Consider the following 18396-nt stretch of genomic DNA (forward strand, 5'->3'; position numbering starts at 1 on the left):
TCTTCTGGACGTGTGGGTCGACCGCTTTCAGGCCTGGACGGACAGCTTTTGGAGGTGTCTGCATGGCTGATTGAAGCTCTGAGTGAGCCATTATCCCGCATACGCGAGAAGGTCGACGGGGTGGGCAGTTTGTTGGCTGTGGTAGAGATCGCATGGGTTTCGTACTAAAACATGTCAGCTGGATGGAGCAAAATCGTACAAAGCACCACAATAACTCCGGTCCGAAATGTGAAATCCTGCCAGTTGGTACAGGTTAAGTAGATAACCTCCATTACCGCTACCACTACCGCCATGGCCACTTGTCGTTTTGTGATGTTACCTTACGATTGCTATCACATTAAAAACAAGGTCAAAAACGAGACCTCCGGTCAATGACTAATGCCAGTGGCATTGGTAAATATGGCCTGAAACACAAGGTGCCTGACTTGAGCGGAGAATTCTACTAAACAGGAAACAAGTGGCCACTCCAAACGCCATCTGTGAGGTTAAGGAAGTAGAGTAGTTTGGTGCCAAATAGCTTGACAGCTCTAATATCAAGCTTTGAATAAAGTTTGGGGTGTTCCCTGCCCTTTTTAAATTCACGACGAATCAGCCTGTGGATGTGCACTCTCATTAACGTTTTCATTTCGATTAGTCCACAGCCAGTCCGAGCGCGTTGGCCTCGCTCAATTTATACAGCCAAGACTTTATCGTTTTACAAGGTCGCATCCAGTTTCATATTGACTATGTAAAGCTTCTCATGACCAACCATGAATCGAATCTACACTTCCCGCGTCTACCATAGTAGTCAATCTTGTCTAGTATAAGTTCAATCCATATCCTCAATACAGCGATCCAGTCAAGAGCAATTATCACATCCATCGACACAGCCAAACGCCATAACACTTATAAAGATCTAACCGTGAGCGATACAACCAACTACAAAGACGAGCAAAAAGAAAAAAAAAAGAAAAAGAAAAAAAAAGAAAAAGAAATGCATATAAACACCAGGATTGTATTCCTTGCCATCCTTGGCATGTTTTCGACCGCTGTGACCGCCGCTACCAAATCGTCGTCCAGTGTGATCGTCGCCCTCCCCGCCCCAACGCCCAACTGTCGCAGCACCGGTCCTGGAACACCAATTGGACAAGTTGGCGACAATGGCAACAAATGTCCGAAACCTACAAACAACAAATGCACCGACTTTTTGTCTGATGCTGGCACGCCGTTGTGCTGCGACTTCTGCCCCCCGGGTACTCAACTGGATTCATGAGACAAATACAAAGGGTTCGTGGCTCTCAACAACAACCGGAAGAGCAAATAAGTTTGTTGGCGACAAGAAATATGCTTTATACTGACGGTATTTAACCAAAAAGAAAACTAAAGCATCGTTACGCTCATTCGGGGATTGCAATATTCGCTGGACGACCCTGTTTCTATACCCGTGCACTGGGGTGAATAGAAAATTTTGCACTTTTCGAGGCTGCTATAATGGCTTAACAACAGGGCCTTGCTGAGATATGATCAAAGGCGGAAGCAAAAGCTAGCATGTACAATATTAATATGAACTTGAACTTTGTTGAATTCCACTGCGTCGCGTCTGTCAAGTCGAAATTTTAATGGAGATGTTGCTTTGCGCTCCCGGAAGCAACAGGGTAGCGAAAGTTTTATAATGTATAGCTTCGTACTGGTTTTCAGGCCCAAGCTATGTAATACACCACTTTTTGCGCTTATCTGTGCTACCGTCCGATGACGAGCTCCTTTATTAATCTGCTTACACTATCGAGCTTGCATCGGAATACCAAGCAAGTAACAAACTATGTGCACAGAGGTCCCAGCCTAAATGCCACTGGCAGTTGCACCTGGGAGGAGAACGTAAGGAAGCACTGGATGGCTTGAGCAGGCAAGATGTAAATTTACTAGCTGAAGATTATCTAAAGGGCCTCGTCCAAAGTCAGACTATCCCGCAGACTCCCATCGAATAGGAAGCTGTCTGGTTTCTGCCGAAGTATAATGCGTGTTCCCATAACCGCCATATTATCATATATGGCTCCCGCATCCACGTGGTTACCCTCGGTCGACGGCTTGGATGCGGCTATCTGTGGTCTCGGGCTGCAATCATTCTCACGGCCAAGGCAGCCGATAACGTCACGCAACAGGGCCGTGTCCGTCCGCATCGCAGCATTGTCCTCTCTGAGGCCGGCGGTCTCGCTTCTCAGAGCTTTTAGCTCCCGCAAGGGTCTATTATCCTTATTGACTCTATTGAGTGCACATGTATGTATACTTGGGTCTATGTTAGGATTGGATGCCTGCACTTGCAGATTTAGTGACGAAGTGCTTCCCAGTTTCGAAAATGATAAAACCCTTTTCGTGATTGGTACGAAAGGTGGCAAAGCTAGGCAGTAAATTCAACGGCAGTCAAACTATTGGAATCGGCAACGCTACTAGTCACAGATTTAAAGCAGCTGATCCAATCATGTTGCTTCTGAAAGTTTTAATATTGGATTGCGAGAAAGGTGTTTGGTTTTGTCTATATCTATATTGTGTGATAGATTTATTCGGATCGTAGTCTGAAGTTCGTTAAAATAAAGTGACCATGATCTCCGTAAACATTAATATATTTCTATGCAACTGATCCTCATGGATACTTCTCATCCATTATGCCAATAGCTCGTCGGCATTTATTAGCGTATTGAAGACTGTCATGAACTCTCTATTATTCAATTTAGACCAGGATCGCTCATTCGATCTAAGGCTGCAGCCTGATAACAGCCCTGGTGGAAGCCACATCGGGAATCCCTTCTTCGGTTTGACCGCAGCAGCTGCTTGCAGCAGACAGGGATTTTTTGTCTTGATTGCGGTTTTGCAAGGACGCCTTGGCTTGATCTGGTGATGGGGTTGAAGATTACCTTGGATGGCAAGGCGAGACCTTGAATCCTCAGGTGATGTTTAATCGTCGTAGGTATTGTGGGTTGCTAGTTTTCGGAGGTCCAGCCTCTGCGTTGGTGGCGTCCAAAACGGTGCTTTGCAGAACCTTGGTATCAAAGGAGTTGTCGAGTTAGTTTCAATCTCCATGTTTCTTCTCTTGTCATCCCACATTCGGCCCTTTTTGCCTGGAACAAGATGGTTTTACCTGTGCCGGTTCGTGAGCGGCGAAAGTGGATGACTGGAGGCTAGGGCAGAGTAGTCAGGACGTTTGGCTTCCTTACTTTCGATTATTCTTGTTTAACACAGCAGGGGGACTATAATATCAAAGTTGTAAACCCAGCCGAGAGATTGATTTTCACGATTTCCTTGTCACCTTTTTGGCCGACGTTCAACTCAATGCCAAGCTGGTACATTGAGAGCAAAGTTCTACCGCATCGACTCTCCAGATTTTCCTCTCTTGGACCTCCTTCTATTCCAAGGCTGTAAGACAAAATTTCGACAGGAACTGAAAAGTGAAAAATCCAAAGCGGAAGCCAATCTTGCAAAACTGGCCAATAAATAAGCCTGCGATAAAGACTCAGTGAAAAGGATTATTTCGAAAGTTAATCGAATAATTTTCATTAATCTCCCTTGTAACTACCGTGCTAGGGGTAAATCTCTTATCCCTGAACATTTATTACAAGGTTGTGGGCAGTCAGTGTGTTCCCGATTTTGCTATCATGTTTTGTGCAAACAAACCAAGCAACTAGGCGGCTGGGAGTTAAAGCTCCTCACGGACAGTGAGGTTGGTGATGGCCCACGTTTACCCGTGCGGTAGTGGGGGAAGGGATGGTCATTTTGCCTGCTTCCGTGGTACTAAACCCAATACCAAATAAGCTGCGAGGAGTTTTGCGCAGATTGTGTCAAGTGGGTTGAAGAAAAGGGCGCCGTGAATAAGGCCTGCCAAAACCCGCGGGCCCCCATTAACCCACCAAGAAAACCCACGGGCTTTTGCGGGCCCCTATATTATACACACGGGCCAATGGGCCGGGCCGGGCCCCCCAGCTTTTCCGGCTTGGCAGGCCTTAGCCGTGAAATCGATTGCCCGTTTGAACCCACCTTGAGCCTGAGCATAAAAAGTATAATCACTATAAATATGCACTCTTGATTCAAAGTTTGCTCACATGGTTAAATATTTTATTTTAACAAGGTTTGCTTGGATAAACTTAAAGCTTTGAAATTTAATGGGGTACTTCTATGGGCTCTTTCTTTAGATTTTATAAAGGTGCAGCACAACCCATCAAGTACTTGGGAGGTGGTCCACAACATAATATCCCTCAAGTATGCCGAATTTCACTATTTGATATGATAACACAGCCTTGAAGCACATTCAACAACCCGATTAACTGCGATATACGAGAGACTCGAAGTAATGCAACTCAAATCTATATTTTATCCAACTAGCATTGCTAGCATAGCCACATCTGTGCTCGCGGCTGGCGGAAGCGGCAAAGTCGGCGGAAGACTGGGAAAATCGGACACCCAACAGACGGCTTATTGCGTTGCTCGGATATGTACGGGAGACGCCCCTGAGCACATGGCATGCGATGGTGAATTTCAAAAGGTCACACCTCCTGGTAAAATAGAGTTGGAACATGGCCCCAGGATTATTACCGTCCTTTTCAAAAACAACGCCTGCGACGCAGATATTACCGGTACAGTTGAAGGAGTTAGCGTTCAGTATGGCCCAGCGGTTAGGAGTAGCAGCGTTCCTCTCAGACTGCTTTACTACTGGATTTTTCCCCCTCGCCAGAGGACTTCCCTGCCTGCCCAGCCAAGGGAGTACGGGCATCCAAACCATCAGAATTAGGACTTTCTTTCTTTTCTGTCGTTTGGACAAAATTTGGGTGGCTTTGACACGGGCTTGCGGGTGGATAAGCCCACCCTATTGGTACTTAATATACCAGACTGTTTTTTGAGCTGTTTTGGGAACGGATTCCTTGCTCTGAAGAAGCTAGAACATCAAGTCGAGAATATGAACTGTACATGAGCCTGATTGACCTGGTGAACGGATGCTGGGCCCTCCCATCTTTTGTTACGACGTACCTTCCATAAGCCAGCCCACTCGGGACCATTTCGCATGTATTTCACGCGGAGCTCTGGTTGCACATGTTCAATACTAACAGGTTGCACTGAGCCAAGCGGAGTTCTAAGCAAACCGAACACAAGATAAATCTCATGACTGTCCAGGCTTGATTCTATCCTACCGTTTCGGCGCACGACAGCGGTTTCTGCATTTCGATTTTTGTGCCAAGATGTAGAACATGATTATTTTTAAGTCAACTCAACGCATTCCCCCAACACCGAGTCACTTGAAGTAACACACACTATTGAGAGCTTGATAGTGCGTGATTAGTCCTCGCGTAACTTTATAGGCTGGAACGCATCATTGACAGCCTTACAATTGATGTCGAGGGAGAGATTGGTCCCGTAAGTCTGATCTAGATATCAAGTCCAAGGATCGTAAGCTTGAAGATGCCAGCTTTTATCTTTTTTTGGCCACTCTAGCCCTCCTCGTAGACAAGTCACAAAAGAAAAGCCTAGAAGTTCACCAAGCAACACTGCCGTCACCCATGTCTATTAGCATGCCCCAAATCGTTGAGAGACTATCATTGCCCCGTACTTGGGCGTCGGCATGCTTGCCAAAGAATCTTTAGACTCTCAAATGAATCCTACAAAAGCCGCTCACCAAAAGCGCCGGATTTTACCTCGTGGCTCAGGTCCAGGAAACAAAGGAACGGCACGGCCTCAAGATGGCCCTGATTCTCCAGCGCCGAAAAGCTCCTGCTTGACCCCCGGTGGAGTATTTTTTTTCCCTCACTCACGCATTGTACGCGAGCATGGGAGTCCTTACGCTCTTACAAATTGGTACCGACGAAGAAGGTTAAACGTTTGTCCGCCAAGAGCAGGTCCAGACGCTGAAAGAATATGGTAAGCCAGATGTGCTGCATAGCAACTACTGCGAAAATGTCTAGTGGACAAGAAATTCAATGTCAACGCACAAGTCCTTCAAAATACTAGTGACATTTCTCCATAATTTTATTCAGAGATGAGGGAGGAGTTACTCATGAAGAACAAGACGAAAATTCAAGTGATGGCAAAATCAGATACATGTTAATGGATTACGCAGCAGCAAGAGGGGCTGGCACACCAATATGTCTTGAGCTCTCGAGAGAGAGATATGTCCTTGCCGCAGTTGTCAAAAATGGACTCTGGTGAATGAAAGCGCAGGACATGGGCCAGGTCGCCGTCTTTTACAAATTGTCAGAGGAGAAACGCCCTGTAGTCACGAGTGTTTCGTTGCCTGAATCCAACTGATATTGCCACGTTGGCACTGGACGGGAAAAAGTTGTGGACTGATGCTTCTCACTGAAGGGGCAAGGACTTCATTCCCGTTTGACATCGTGGCCGCTAGCTTTGGCAGCGTGCATATCGTCGCTTGGCATTGAGAATTTGGGCCCGGTATCTTGCCACTGCGGTTCTCTGCCTTTTGTCAAATTTCCTGCGTTTATTTTGTTTGCTCCCAAACCCTAGATGCCCGCAGCAAACAGTTTGGAGCAAGGCCTTAGTGCCGCTCTCACTGTCCTGGCCTTGGGAGCAGCCGCAATTCCTGAAGGAGCGCGTCTTCTCTCGTGTGTCTCTCCTTCTACTGGTTGTCGTCAATTCCTGAGGGCCTGTGTAAGTTGGTGACGTAGACAGATTACCTGTCACTTATTTCCTGATACGCCTTCACGTCTCAGAAACTACCTGGACATCTCCGACGGGGTTGGATGGCATCTTTAGTTTTAGTCCAAACTCAGAAGTCATCAGTATCCCGAGTTCCTCTCTTCTCCTTTTGCGCCAAATTATAAAGTTCGGACGGATAAGAGTCGGCTTTATCCGTGGAATAGTACAGACGAGACCGTAACCAACCTGCCTCACCCCATCACTTCCACAGCGCCAAGCCGTCATCCTGTCTCAGCTGGGAAATTCCAGCAGCATTGAATCGCTACATAGTATCGACCGCCGTTGATCTTGACATGACTTCCTTTTTGAAGGTCATGTGCACCCTCCCGGATAAACGATTCACATTGAACTTGGAAGCAGAACCTTGACTAATGACACCAAAAAATGTTGCATTTTGGTGCAGGTTATATATAGTCACTCAAACAATGCTGCTTGCTGACACATCCAGCAAGGATGGAGCCAACATGCCAATATTCGAAAAGCCGGGGTCTGATTGAACGTTCACATGTGTTTTGACCTCATCTTTTCTCACGTGAGATTTACAAATCTCCCGTTGATCCGATGAGATTATGCAAAAGGCGACCGTGGAAATCCTATTCATAGGTACTAAGCAACCCAGGCCCTACACAAATTGCAGAAAGAAATCGACAATCTCAATCCAGATTTTGATTGCGAAATTGATCAAATGCAGTTTCAGACCTGCATTGACAAGATTTACATCATCCATACATTTCCCACGCTGATAGTGCATTCGGAGCGGCAATCGGCACATCAAAGGGGGATGAAATTTCTCCTCGAATGACAGACAGACAGCAGGATATCGGTACGCAGACCCATGGTATTGCTCCACCTCTGAGAGCACCCCATGTGTATGTAGCATTTAACGGGCCAAGCAACCACCAAAGAAGAAGGCCAGCCAGTTATGGCACCAGATAACAACAGCTTGGACGCGGCACGACTTCCAAAAAGAGGATCGGATGAATTGGCACGATGCCTTGGTCGGTTGCACGATTGGCAAAAGGGGACCATGGCAAAATGCGGAGCGCGTTTCATTGAATGCCGGCTGGTGGCCCCCGAATCTGGGGACTATAATCTCAAATGGGCAGGTCGGTGGTTTTGCCAAGGCTCAGTAATCAAAAGAACCGAGGAACAACAGCCGACAATGTGAAGATGTGCCGGGTCGGTCAATAGGGGTAATTATTGTGCAGATAAAAGTCGGTCTATGTCCCGCGATGGCATTACCAAACGTCAACAGACTCTTTGGTTCCCCCTCAGGTCTGGCACGGCTCACAGACTACAAAGCACATCCAATTCTGTAATCTTGTGCATATCACATCCACACTCGCTACTCACCCCCGTGTCGCCACCAAAACGCACCATGCAGCTCACCACTATCCTCACCACCGCCCTAGCCTGCGCCAGCAGCGCCACGGCCGCACTCAACTGGTCCCTCGAAAAGGCATCCAACCCGACGACGGACCAGGCGGACGCCTACAGCAAGATCGAGTCGGCGATGCGCGACGCCGTGGCGCGCTACCACCGCAGCAGCCCCAACGCGTCCAAGACGATCCGGGTGTACTACGCGCCGGGCGTCCCCACCGCCGAGGCGTCGTTCAACGGCGACCTGCGGTTCGGCAGCAACCGGGCCTACATGAACACGCGAACGGCCATGCACGAGATCTCTCACACGCTCGGCGTCGGCACCACAAACGCCTTCAATAACATGTGCAGCAGCGGCAACTGGCCCAAGGCCCTTCCCTTGCTCAGGAGCTTCGACGGGCAGAGCGCCGTCATCAACTGCGGCGGGAGCCACTTTTGGCCCTACGGGCTCAACTACGACAATGAGTGGAGCGAGACCAACGCCGAGAGGCATGTGCGCATGGTCGACGCCATGATCCAGGATGGTATTGGCCGGGGTTGAAAGGGGTGGCGTTTGTGGGGTTTTGGATGGATGTCTTGCTTTTTCTTTTTTTGCTTCAACTGTATATATTTGTTTTGTCGTTCTCACTTAAGCGGAACCAGTACATAGGTATGAACTTGTTGATGAAGCGCTGCTCCCTTTGGTAACTGTAATTGATATCGTAATTCACGTGTTTCTGCGTGATGTGCCCAGACAACGCATCACAACTTTGGTTTTGGCAGGCACTCGATGCAGCAAACATGATCCACATCGTTGGATCCATTAAAGGCAAGCAGATGGATGGGCGTAGGTGGATCTATTTCGATAAATATACAACCGGCATTATGCCTGGTCTTGGCAATGTACAGTACTCATAACTGCTTGGCATCAAGCGAGCAACATGCCTGTCGGCACAAACCCATTGCCACAAAATCAGTACCGTAAGTACAGCGGTCAAATGATAGAATTCATGCCAACGCACCACAAAATTTTCTCAAACATCGATCCAAATGCCCACCGGCCATTCCTCCACTACTTGCCAGCATTCCATCCCGCCTCCTTCCCCGTAACCTTGCCCTGGTCTCTGATCATCTTCTCCATGATCACAAAGCTTTCTCTAGTCGCATCGACCAGTTTCGCATGCCTCTTGGTCGGTCCAACCAGAATCTCGTCCTGCTGCTCGTCGCCAGACAGCGCCGCCCAAGTCTCGTTTGTGAATTCGTCCAGCTCCATTCCAAAGTCTCCCGCCCCGGCCGCGACCAGGTCCGGTTGCCGCGAGTGCAGCTCCGTCTTGACCGCCGGCGGCACCACCTCGATCACACGAGTCTGGACCGTTGACGAGTCGCCACCCTCATCCTCCCGCTGCTGCCGCAGCTGCGACCGTAGCGTCCAGGCGAACGAGTGCAGCGCCGCCTTGGTCGCGCAGTAGTTGCCGCATCGCGACATGGGCACCAGGGCCAGGCCCGACGTGACCAGCACGACGGCCGTCGGCTTCCCCGCGGCGCCGAGGGCGGACAGGTGCGGGAGGAAGTGGATGATGGTGTGGACGGGGGAGAGGTAATTCAGATTGACCTCGCCTGTGATGGTGTTGACCAGCGCTGTGCCGTCGGCGCCGGGTTTGGTCAGTGAGGCGAGGTTTGTCGTGTTTTGGACCCCTGCGTTGGCGATGATGCAGTCCAATGTGGGGTACTTGGTCGTCATCCTTGGCGGGGGGGGGGGGGACTGTCAGACTCTCGAAAGTGATTGTTTGCATAATTAAGTGCTAACTGTGTTGACACTAAACCAAAAACTTACCCCTTCGCCCATGATGCAAGTCCGTCCAGGTCAGCAACATCGTGCTCCTCCACGCCAATCTTGTCGCCAAAGCGCGCCGCCAGCTCGTCAAGTCGTTCACGGCGGCGACCGACAGCGACTACAAAGACGCCATTCTCCACCATCCGCTCCGTCCAAGCCCGGCCGATGCCCGCGGTGGCGCCGGTAATCAGCACAGTCTTGTATGGGAATGGCATCTTCTTGATTTCTTTTTTGTCTTTTCACAAGGTAGACAATGAATAAATCTTTGCGTCAGTGCTGGGGGAAGATTTGACGGAGTAACAATGTTCTCCGGCAAAAGAAGTAACTGTTGAGTCCAGATTTGAAGGGTCCCGCCATGTTCGGTTCGGCAATAAGCCCCGCAGCGGTTCGAATACGTCACCCGAGTTTGGATGACGGAAGGTTGATGGCTGCTGTGATTAATACAGTAAGTAGAGTGATCCTCGTGACTGGCTCCACAGCGAACAACACATCAGAGAAAAAGAAAAAGAAAAAACTCAGACTTGTAAAAGTTATCATGATGGATAGTAGTGATCGTCCCCTATTAGCATCGTGCGTGCTCATCTCCTGACCCAACATCACTTTTAACAACTCAAATGCTGTTCCAACAGTGCCTGTGTACCATATACTACATCCATCAACAAAGGCGCTTCTTAGCCATGTGCGTGGTGATGATAAGACCTACCAAAAAAAAAAAGAAAAGCAAAATTAACATGTACAGATACGCAACGTTCCAGGTATTACCCTCCAACCGATTGTTTCTATCTCGTGGGATATACCTTTCTATGACAACTCGAGCAGGTAAGCCCTAAACATTCTCCATCGTTAATCCTATCCCCTCCAGCCCCGTTCTTTAATGTAACTAGGTGTGCACCTTACTCAGAGCACCCCTAAAATTGTTGATTACGGCAGATCAAACTCGGATCACTTCCCAAAAAGTTGGGTTTGCTTTTAATATATCACAGTAGCCAATCGGCGTATTGTAACAGGCAACCACTTGTCTCAATTGATATAATTGAATTAACTCTCTCGATTTGCCTCCCCCAAAAGCGCATTATCACAAACCCTAGCTAACTGAATCCCCGGACTGATGGGACGCATGCGAGTTCTGCCACTACACAGCCATGCTTCTTGCGCCTCGGGATTCCGAATTTAGATATGGATCTGTAGGCAGTTTAAAATATTGAGTTTTGTCAAAAACATAAATATGAGATGTGGTCAGTGGCTGGTTGTACTTCTACATTTTTCACTTCCAAACACCCAATCTAAAACAACACGATCCGGAATCTGGAATTATTCTTTCCTGATACTTCATGCAATTCAAAAACCCTGGACAAAATCGTTTATTTCTCTGCTATCTATAAAAGAGCCTTTAGCACCATGAAGGTTTCCGTCATTATCATGCTCGCTGTGTCCCTCACAGTGCGGGCCGCCACTGACGGTACGTTCACCCAACGGCAACCGCCATCATTTGATGCAATAAGCTAAACATTTTCATCGTTACTTTAACACAGTTCCCTCAAACGACATGCCCGCTGAGCTGACCGCCCGTGGCGTTGAGGTCCCTGCAGAGGGAAGCTCCTTTGGTAAATCGAAACGCCCCCGTTGAAATGAAAGATGTACAGAATGCTAACTCGGGGGGGATATGATGAATTCAGACAAGGGGAACACTCTGAAGCACGTCCGCTACCGTCGGTCCAAGTCCAGCTCCAAAAAGTCTGGAGGGAGGAAGAGCAGTAGCCACTTCCCCCGGTCCAAGTCCAGCTCCAGCAAATCTGGAAAAAAGAAAAGCGGCAGCCGCAGCAGTCTAGGAGATGTTTGCTACAAGGACTCGAAACTTGGTTTGTGCGACGGGATCGGCTCCTGTGTAATTGGGGAAGATAAATACAAGGATTTTTTATGTGTTTAATATAATCGATGAGCGCATTCCATTTTCAAAGTTTACAACACTGAAAAGATGGGTTTCCGCTGAGCGGTGGGTGTTTTTAATGGAAGAGATACGTTGGGAAGTTAGAGAGAACCTCGGTTATCGGTTCATTAATACCTGAATAGTTTCCCTGCAGGGCTTGCTTCATCATCTCCTGTAGCTGCCATTCTGGGCACAACCATGGTTAAAGAAAGTTTATTCGTTCAAAAACCCACCTAATCATGCTGCGGCTGACACAGCAGTAGCTTACAGTAGGGAGTAGAAAAGCGCCAGTAATTGGGACGGAACGGAACCGACGAGGGACATCGGCAACCAAGTGGATTTCGACATGGTGTTTCAAGGGCCGAAAACGGTAAGTTTGATCGATAAAGCCTAGCGAAAAATATAGGTTGAGAAAGAAAACATATCCATGCCAAAAACAAACATACAGCACTGAGAAATCCCCAACGGCCATCCACCTGATTACTAGTTCGGCCCTCGCTTACTTGATACGGGGAGCCAAGTCTTTGGATTTGGGATTCAAGGCTTCCGAAAACAAATTCTTCTGCATCCAAAAACGAACGTCGTTGCTCCCCAAGCTCCTAACCAAGCCTCTGTTGTGAAGCCTTTTCAAAAACGTTTCTAAGCTCCACACTATGTTTAATGCTAATAGCTCAAATAAATACTCGTTTGGCCGCGGTGACGAAGCCAATCAGCCTCGGTGTCATGCCATCATTTTAACCTTGCGAGGTAAATACTGAAATAACTAGCTTACCGAGTCTTTACTGAGGCTGCTGACCCTCTCCTCGACTCGTCACGTTGCTCCCGCCCTAGCTTTGGTTTATACAGCCCTGGCAGCCCTTGGCCGGGATCTGCAAAAGGGGATCAACATCAGGCGGTCGATCGGCTAGCGGACTTAGCATCTGGAGCCTGGAAGCAGGGTGCCTATACCGTCGCATTCGCAGTTGTCATCCCATTACTGCTTACGGCAATCCCACGACGCTGCGCTTGAACAAATCTTTTTTTAAAGCTCAGTATGCCAGTCGAATCGGCAATTTATCCGCTGCAAGTGGGAGAGAACATATATCTTTGATAGTCGAACATAACGTATAGTTTTTCTTTCCTAAGCTTATAAACAAAACCCAAGCATCCTCCACCATTCATGGGTCAGACCCACCTTTGTTAGCGATTCACACCCAAACACACCAATAAGCTTAACAGCTGAAGAATTTTCGCCCTCCGGGCGCCGGTCGTCATGGCCTCACCAGAGGTCTCAAACCGCCGCGCGCGCCCGCAGAGCACGCCGCAGGCTTTGCCGCCGGGCCAGGCCGAGTCGGAACACGTATCTCTCGACACGCGCACCGCTAATGCGCCTGAGCCGGCCGGCCGCGGAAGGTACTCCAGCCTCCCGGCCCTGGCCATCAAAACACTGCAGCAGGAGCTGGAAAACGTGGAAACAGTCGGCAGCTGGCTCGAAGAGGTTTTTGCAGCCAAGCTCGAAAGCTTACAGGCCCCGGAGGACGCCGCGCTTAGGAGAATTGTTCTCGAACTTGATGATGTGATCAGCGGCTGGTTCCTCAGTCGCACCCTCCCTGAAAAAGAGCGTTCGCGCTCCCCGTCGCGTTCGCCGACCAGTTCCAGCGAAAGGCGCAGCATCTTAATTACAAGGACGGGCACGGCGTCGTCGGCCTCCAAAGGCAAAGGCACGCCCACTAACAAATCGGTCACATGGGCCGAGCGAGCCGCCACGCCACCAGCGGCGGCCCCAACGCGAATTTTAACCCCGGCCACGCGCTCGTACCCGATACGTACGACGCCCGGCAATGCACCTGACAGCTCCGCAGCTCCCTCCCAATCGGGCCGGGACCGCCCCCAAGCCCCGAAACGTTTGACAGAACAGCCGGCCAACCGGATCCTGATCCGCGTAAATGACAAATTGCGGATGGTGACGAGGGAGCCATACGCGGTAACCACCAAATTGGCCGAATTGGTCTCGGTGCCACACAGTGAAATCCCAAACGCCAAACGTACCCCCACGGGCTGGGGTGTTACGGTGGCCTTTGAGGAAACACGGCAAAAATTCCTCAACCCCAACGCAGTTAAGGCCATTATGGACGTATTGGACGCGCGGGAAGTTACTGTCCCGATAACCTGGCACACATACGCCGTCTCTGGAGTGCCCCGAACGCTCAATTGCCTGGACGGAAGAAAGGACGTACATGATGTAATCCAGGAGGAGATTACCGTGGCAGCAGGCCAGCAGCCAGTTAACTGGCACATTTCCAAGCATGGATACGACCCGCATACGGCTGAGGGCACGTGGATAGTGTCTTTCCTTCAACCCGTAAAGCCTTTTCAGCTTTTTGGAGTGTCGAAACGTGCGCGGAAGGTTGAAAAGTCACGCAAAATTACACACCACCACGATGGCTGCCAGGGATATTGCGAAATACGTCGCTGCGTACGGCAAGCGCGTTGCGGCATATGTGGTGAAGCAAAACATGCGACAGAGGAAGAGCCGTGCAAAGCAGCCCCCAAATGCGTTAACTGCCACGGCCATTTCCCATCCGGACATGAGAACTGCCCTGCCCGACCTTTGGTGGTAAATGGGAAGCTTGAACGACCTTCACAGCGTAAACTAAAGGGGATCCGCAGAATCGGACGTGCCAACCGTGCCGCGATTATCAACGACCGGGCTGAGGCGGCCCGCCGAGAGCCAGCACCTGCAATCCCGGTCCTAAGCACCTCATCGCAGCATTCGCAAACCTCGAGTTCCCGATCGAGCATCTCAAACAAAAGAGCGCGGCCATGCGAGGCGGCAGGGGCGGACATCCGCAACTTCCTGCAGGCCGAACAGGAACGCGTGCACGAAGAAATCGTTTGGGCAGCCGAAATGGAGGAGGACGCAGCGGCTGCCGAACCTTGCCCCGCTGATGTGATAGACTTGGAAGCAACCCATCGATTGATATGACGAAATATTCGCTCGGCAATATGCAGCGGGAACGCCTCGACGTAGTTTGGGCCAACGTAGGCAAAAGGATGGGTGTGCATCTGAGCCTGTTGGAGTTATGCCACCAGAGAGAAGTGGACCTGGTTAACGTCCAAGAGCCATGGTGCGGGCTAAAGACGACTACACAAACGCACCCGGGCTATGATGTTTTTGCGCCAGTGGACGAATGGCACGCGAGCACTTACGAAGCCATGACTGGGTTCCGGCCCCGGGTGCTCACCTACGTCAAGAAGGGGGCAGCCCTAGGGGCCGCACAACGACGGTTACCGCAGGGCCAAAATACGCGGGACGTACTTTGGCTCGAAATTAACGGAATATTGTTTATTAATGTATATAGGGCTCCGGGTATTAAGGCCGCGCTGGAAATGGTATGCAATACCGTGCCAAATGGACCCACGGTGATAGGCGGCGATTTTAACGTAGCGGCTGCTGCATACCAGCCAGGCCGCACAGACGCACGCGGAGGGGATCAACTGACGGCATGGGCGCAAGCCCAGGGCATGCATTTTACAGGAAATATCGGCGTGCCCACCCACCGCGACGGGGGTTTACTGGATATGGTTTTTTCCAACCTCCCCAGCACGGTAACTGTGGTTGACAGCAGTCTTTACACAGGCTCCGACCACGAATCTCTTTATACCACGCTGCGGACGCGCGGCGCCCCCCGCCCGGAGGCGGTCAACGTCTCAGTTAGGGACGACCGGCTACCAAAGTTCGCGGAGCTACTTGCTTTTGGCATGCAAGATATGCCGGACCCGGGATCCGCGGCCGATGGCTACGCATTGGACGCGTGGGTAGCTGAATTTACAATTTTATGGGAGCAAGTGACGTGGGTCGTGGGTACGCCGGCGGGAAAAAGGGGCAGCTCGGCTCCTTGGTGGACCGAAAACTGCCAGCGGCTCTGGGTCGAATTCCAGCGGGTTAAACGGAGCGCTGTAAATAGGGCAGACGCCTCTGCCGAGGAGAAAGCTTACACGAAAGGGGTGCGGGCCGCGAAGCGGGATTATTGGAGGCACCGGATTGACCAACTGCGCGACGATAAGGATTTGTGGAATATGGTGGGCTGGCTGGGAGCCGGACTACGCCTCCGGTCCCCGCCGCTGGTTATTAACGGCGAGCAAGTGAGCGAGCCTTTAGCAAAAGCGGAAGTATTGCAGCGGGAGGTGTTTGGCCGATTTTCGGCGGAGGATGACCTGCAGGGAGACCCCTTGGAGGCCTGGTCGGCGGACGAGGCTAAAATCCCTTGGGACACCCAGGTGAGTGCGGAAGAGGCGGAGCGTTCCTGCATTGGGGTTACGAGCACGTCCCCGGGCATCGACGGAACGACCGTCCGGCTACTAAAAGCCGGATGGGCTTCGTTGGCCGAGCCGGTGCGCAGGCTCTACCAACGTTGCCTGGAACTCGGACATTTCCCAGCGCCTTGGAAGAAGGCCGAGGTCGCGATGCTACCGAAAACGGGGAAGAAAGACCGGAGCAGCGTTCGATCCTGGCGGCCTATAGCCCTCCTCTCCTGCATCGGAAAAGGCCTCGAAAGGCTCGTTGCACGCCGGATAGCTTGGGCCATACACGACAACGGGCTCCTTAGCTGCACCCACGGCGGTGCCCTACCCAAGCGATCGGCGACGGATCTGGTTTGTGCCCTCGCCCACGATATCGAGCAGGCTTTAGCTCGCGGGGAGGAAGTTACCCTTGTCGCATGCGACGTCCAAGGCGCCTTCGACGCCCTCCTCCATGGGCGATTAATACGGAAAATGCGGAGCCTCGGGTTTAGTAAAATGCTCCTCAGGTTCGTGATTAACTTTTTAAGCGGCCGCCAGGCCCGAGTCCGGCTGGAGGGTACGACCACGGGCTTTAGGCGGCTTGGGTGCGGCACCCCGCAAGGGTCTCCCCTTTCCCCGATCCTATATATGCTATATTTGGCGTACCTCGTCAAAAACGGTGCGAAGTGGCGGCTGGCATACGCAGACGACGTGCTTACATGGAAATCGTCACCCTCGTTGGAGGAGAACGTACGTTGGCTGGAAGATAAACTCCGGGATATGCACGAAATTGCGGCGGAAGAGAAAATCCATTTTGCAGCGGAAAAGACAGAGGTGATCCATATCACTAAGAAAAGGCACGGTCGCAACCCGGAAATCCGGATTAATGGTAGAACGGTTACCCCGGTCCAACTACCGGGCGGTCGACGCGGACAAAGCGCCTCCGGGGCCGAGCGTTACCCGGGCATGCGTTGGCTTGGCTTTTGGTTCAGCCGACGGCTAGACGGGCGCCGCCACGTGGCCGAAAGGGCTGCCAAAGCAATGGCGGTCGTTGCTCACCTTAAAAGCTTTGGGGCAGTAAAATACGGACCGCCTGCGGCTGCACTTCGCAAGGCAGCGGTGGCATGCGTGGGTTCATCGGCCACCTACGCAGCCGAGGCATGGTACAACCCAGCGCATAAGCAAAGAGGACTCCTCAAAGCACTGAACAAACCGCTGGTTTTAGCGGCACGGGCAATCCTCCCGGCGTATAAAACCACCCCCTCGTCCACTGTTTTCAGGGACGCAGGATTACCCTCGGCCCGCGTCGCGCTGGCCTACACCCGCCTGAAATACGGCGCCCGACTAAGGCTCGCGGACAAGGGGCACCCCCTTGTCAGCCGCCTGCGTGAAACACCTCGTGCCCGCAACTCGGGCCATTCGGCCACGACCCTGCAAACGGCTGCACAACTTCTCCCGCGGATCCGGAGACTAGAGTTGCGCGCACCTCGCAATGCCCCGGATTCTCGCACTGACCCCACCGGAGGAGTCCCAAAAGAGGAAGCGGCCCGCCGCTTTATGGAATGGCTGGACATGGTATCACCTGACGATATCGTGGTATATACGGACGGTTCGGAAAAATACGAAAATAATTGCGTCCAAATAGGGTACGGATGGGCCGTTTTTAGGGCGGGCCTGGAATTTGCCGCAGGCTCCGCATTTATTACGCCGGAAAGCCACGTTTTCGACGCCGAGGCGATTGGCGCCCTAAGAGGGCTACAGGCGGCAGCCAGGGCCCAGCCAGGCGCCCGGATTTGGATTGGTGTGGATAGCACTTCGGTTATTTGGGGTCTTAGAGGCGACGCGCCGCGTTCGTCCCAATGGGCCTTTTTGGAATTCCATAATTTTGTCGATTTATTTCGAAAACAAGGTACCGAGGTTCGGGTCCGTTGGTGCCCTGGGTACCAGGGAATTCCGGGAAACGACCGGGCTGACGAACTGGCCAAGGCCGGCTCCGCCGGACCGCCGGACCCAGACCCGAGGGTTTAGCAAACTACGTATAGCGGTGCCGGCACGGTCCTTAGAGCCATTTTTTCGAATATAGAAAAGGATTGGTGGCGTAAAGAACTTTGTGAACGGTCCCCCGTATATAGGGAATGGAAATTCCAATACACACCAAGAAAGGAGCCCGAGGAATTGCGTTTGCCAAGACCCCTATTGGGCCATTATTTGGCCATGAGGACCGGCCACGGCGATTTTAAAGCCTACCATGACCGTTTCAACCACCAGGATGCAAACACCTCGTGTGCCTGGTGCTGGAAGCGGACCTCCCCTAAACACCCGGTGCATTGCCGCTTTTCGC

The 18396-nt window shown here is 51.3% G+C and overlaps 3 protein-coding genes across 3 annotated transcripts; 2 read left to right on the forward strand and 1 right to left on the reverse strand.

Moving 5' to 3' along the window:
• Positions 1-8050: 8050 nt before the first annotated feature.
• Positions 8051-8593, forward strand: PgNI_10177 (uncharacterized protein; the record flags this gene model as incomplete). The annotated part of the gene is made up of 1 exon (XM_031130151.1): positions 8051-8593. One exon carries the CDS (start codon positions 8051-8053, stop codon positions 8591-8593), a length of 543 nt encoding a protein of 180 aa, XP_030980352.1.
• A 281-nt stretch (positions 8594-8874) lies between these two features.
• On the reverse strand, positions 8875-10213 carry PgNI_10178 (uncharacterized protein). The gene is made up of 2 exons (XM_031130152.1): positions 9866-10213; positions 8875-9773 (listed from the first exon to the last, which is right to left on the reverse strand). Exons 1-2 carry the CDS (start codon positions 10078-10080, stop codon positions 9104-9106), a joined length of 885 nt encoding a protein of 294 aa, XP_030980355.1. The 5' UTR covers positions 10081-10213; the 3' UTR covers positions 8875-9103.
• A 1050-nt stretch (positions 10214-11263) lies between these two features.
• On the forward strand, positions 11264-11855 carry PgNI_10179 (uncharacterized protein; the record flags this gene model as incomplete). Its single annotated transcript, XM_031130153.1, has 4 exons — positions 11264-11324; positions 11398-11469; positions 11542-11724; positions 11824-11855. The coding sequence occupies 4 exons, from the start codon at positions 11264-11266 to the stop codon at positions 11853-11855; spliced, it is 348 nt and encodes a 115-aa protein (XP_030980356.1).
• Positions 11856-18396: the final 6541 nt, after the last annotated feature.

The sequence above is a fragment of the Pyricularia grisea genome, chromosome VII (genome assembly GCF_004355905.1).
Source record: "Pyricularia grisea strain NI907 chromosome VII, whole genome shotgun sequence".
In the NCBI taxonomy this organism is placed as follows: Eukaryota; Fungi; Ascomycota; class Sordariomycetes; order Magnaporthales; family Pyriculariaceae; genus Pyricularia; species Pyricularia grisea.

Bases quoted from the DNA above. Each gene is read 5' to 3' on its own strand.
- PgNI_10178 (XM_031130152.1), bottom strand. From the start codon at position 10,080: ATGCCATTCCCATACAAGACTGTGCTGATTACCGGCGCCACCGCGGGC. The intron at 9,774-9,865 runs GTAAGTTTTTGG...CCCCCCGCCAAG, and splicing joins CTTGCATCATGGGCGAAGGG to GATGACGACCAAGTACCCCA.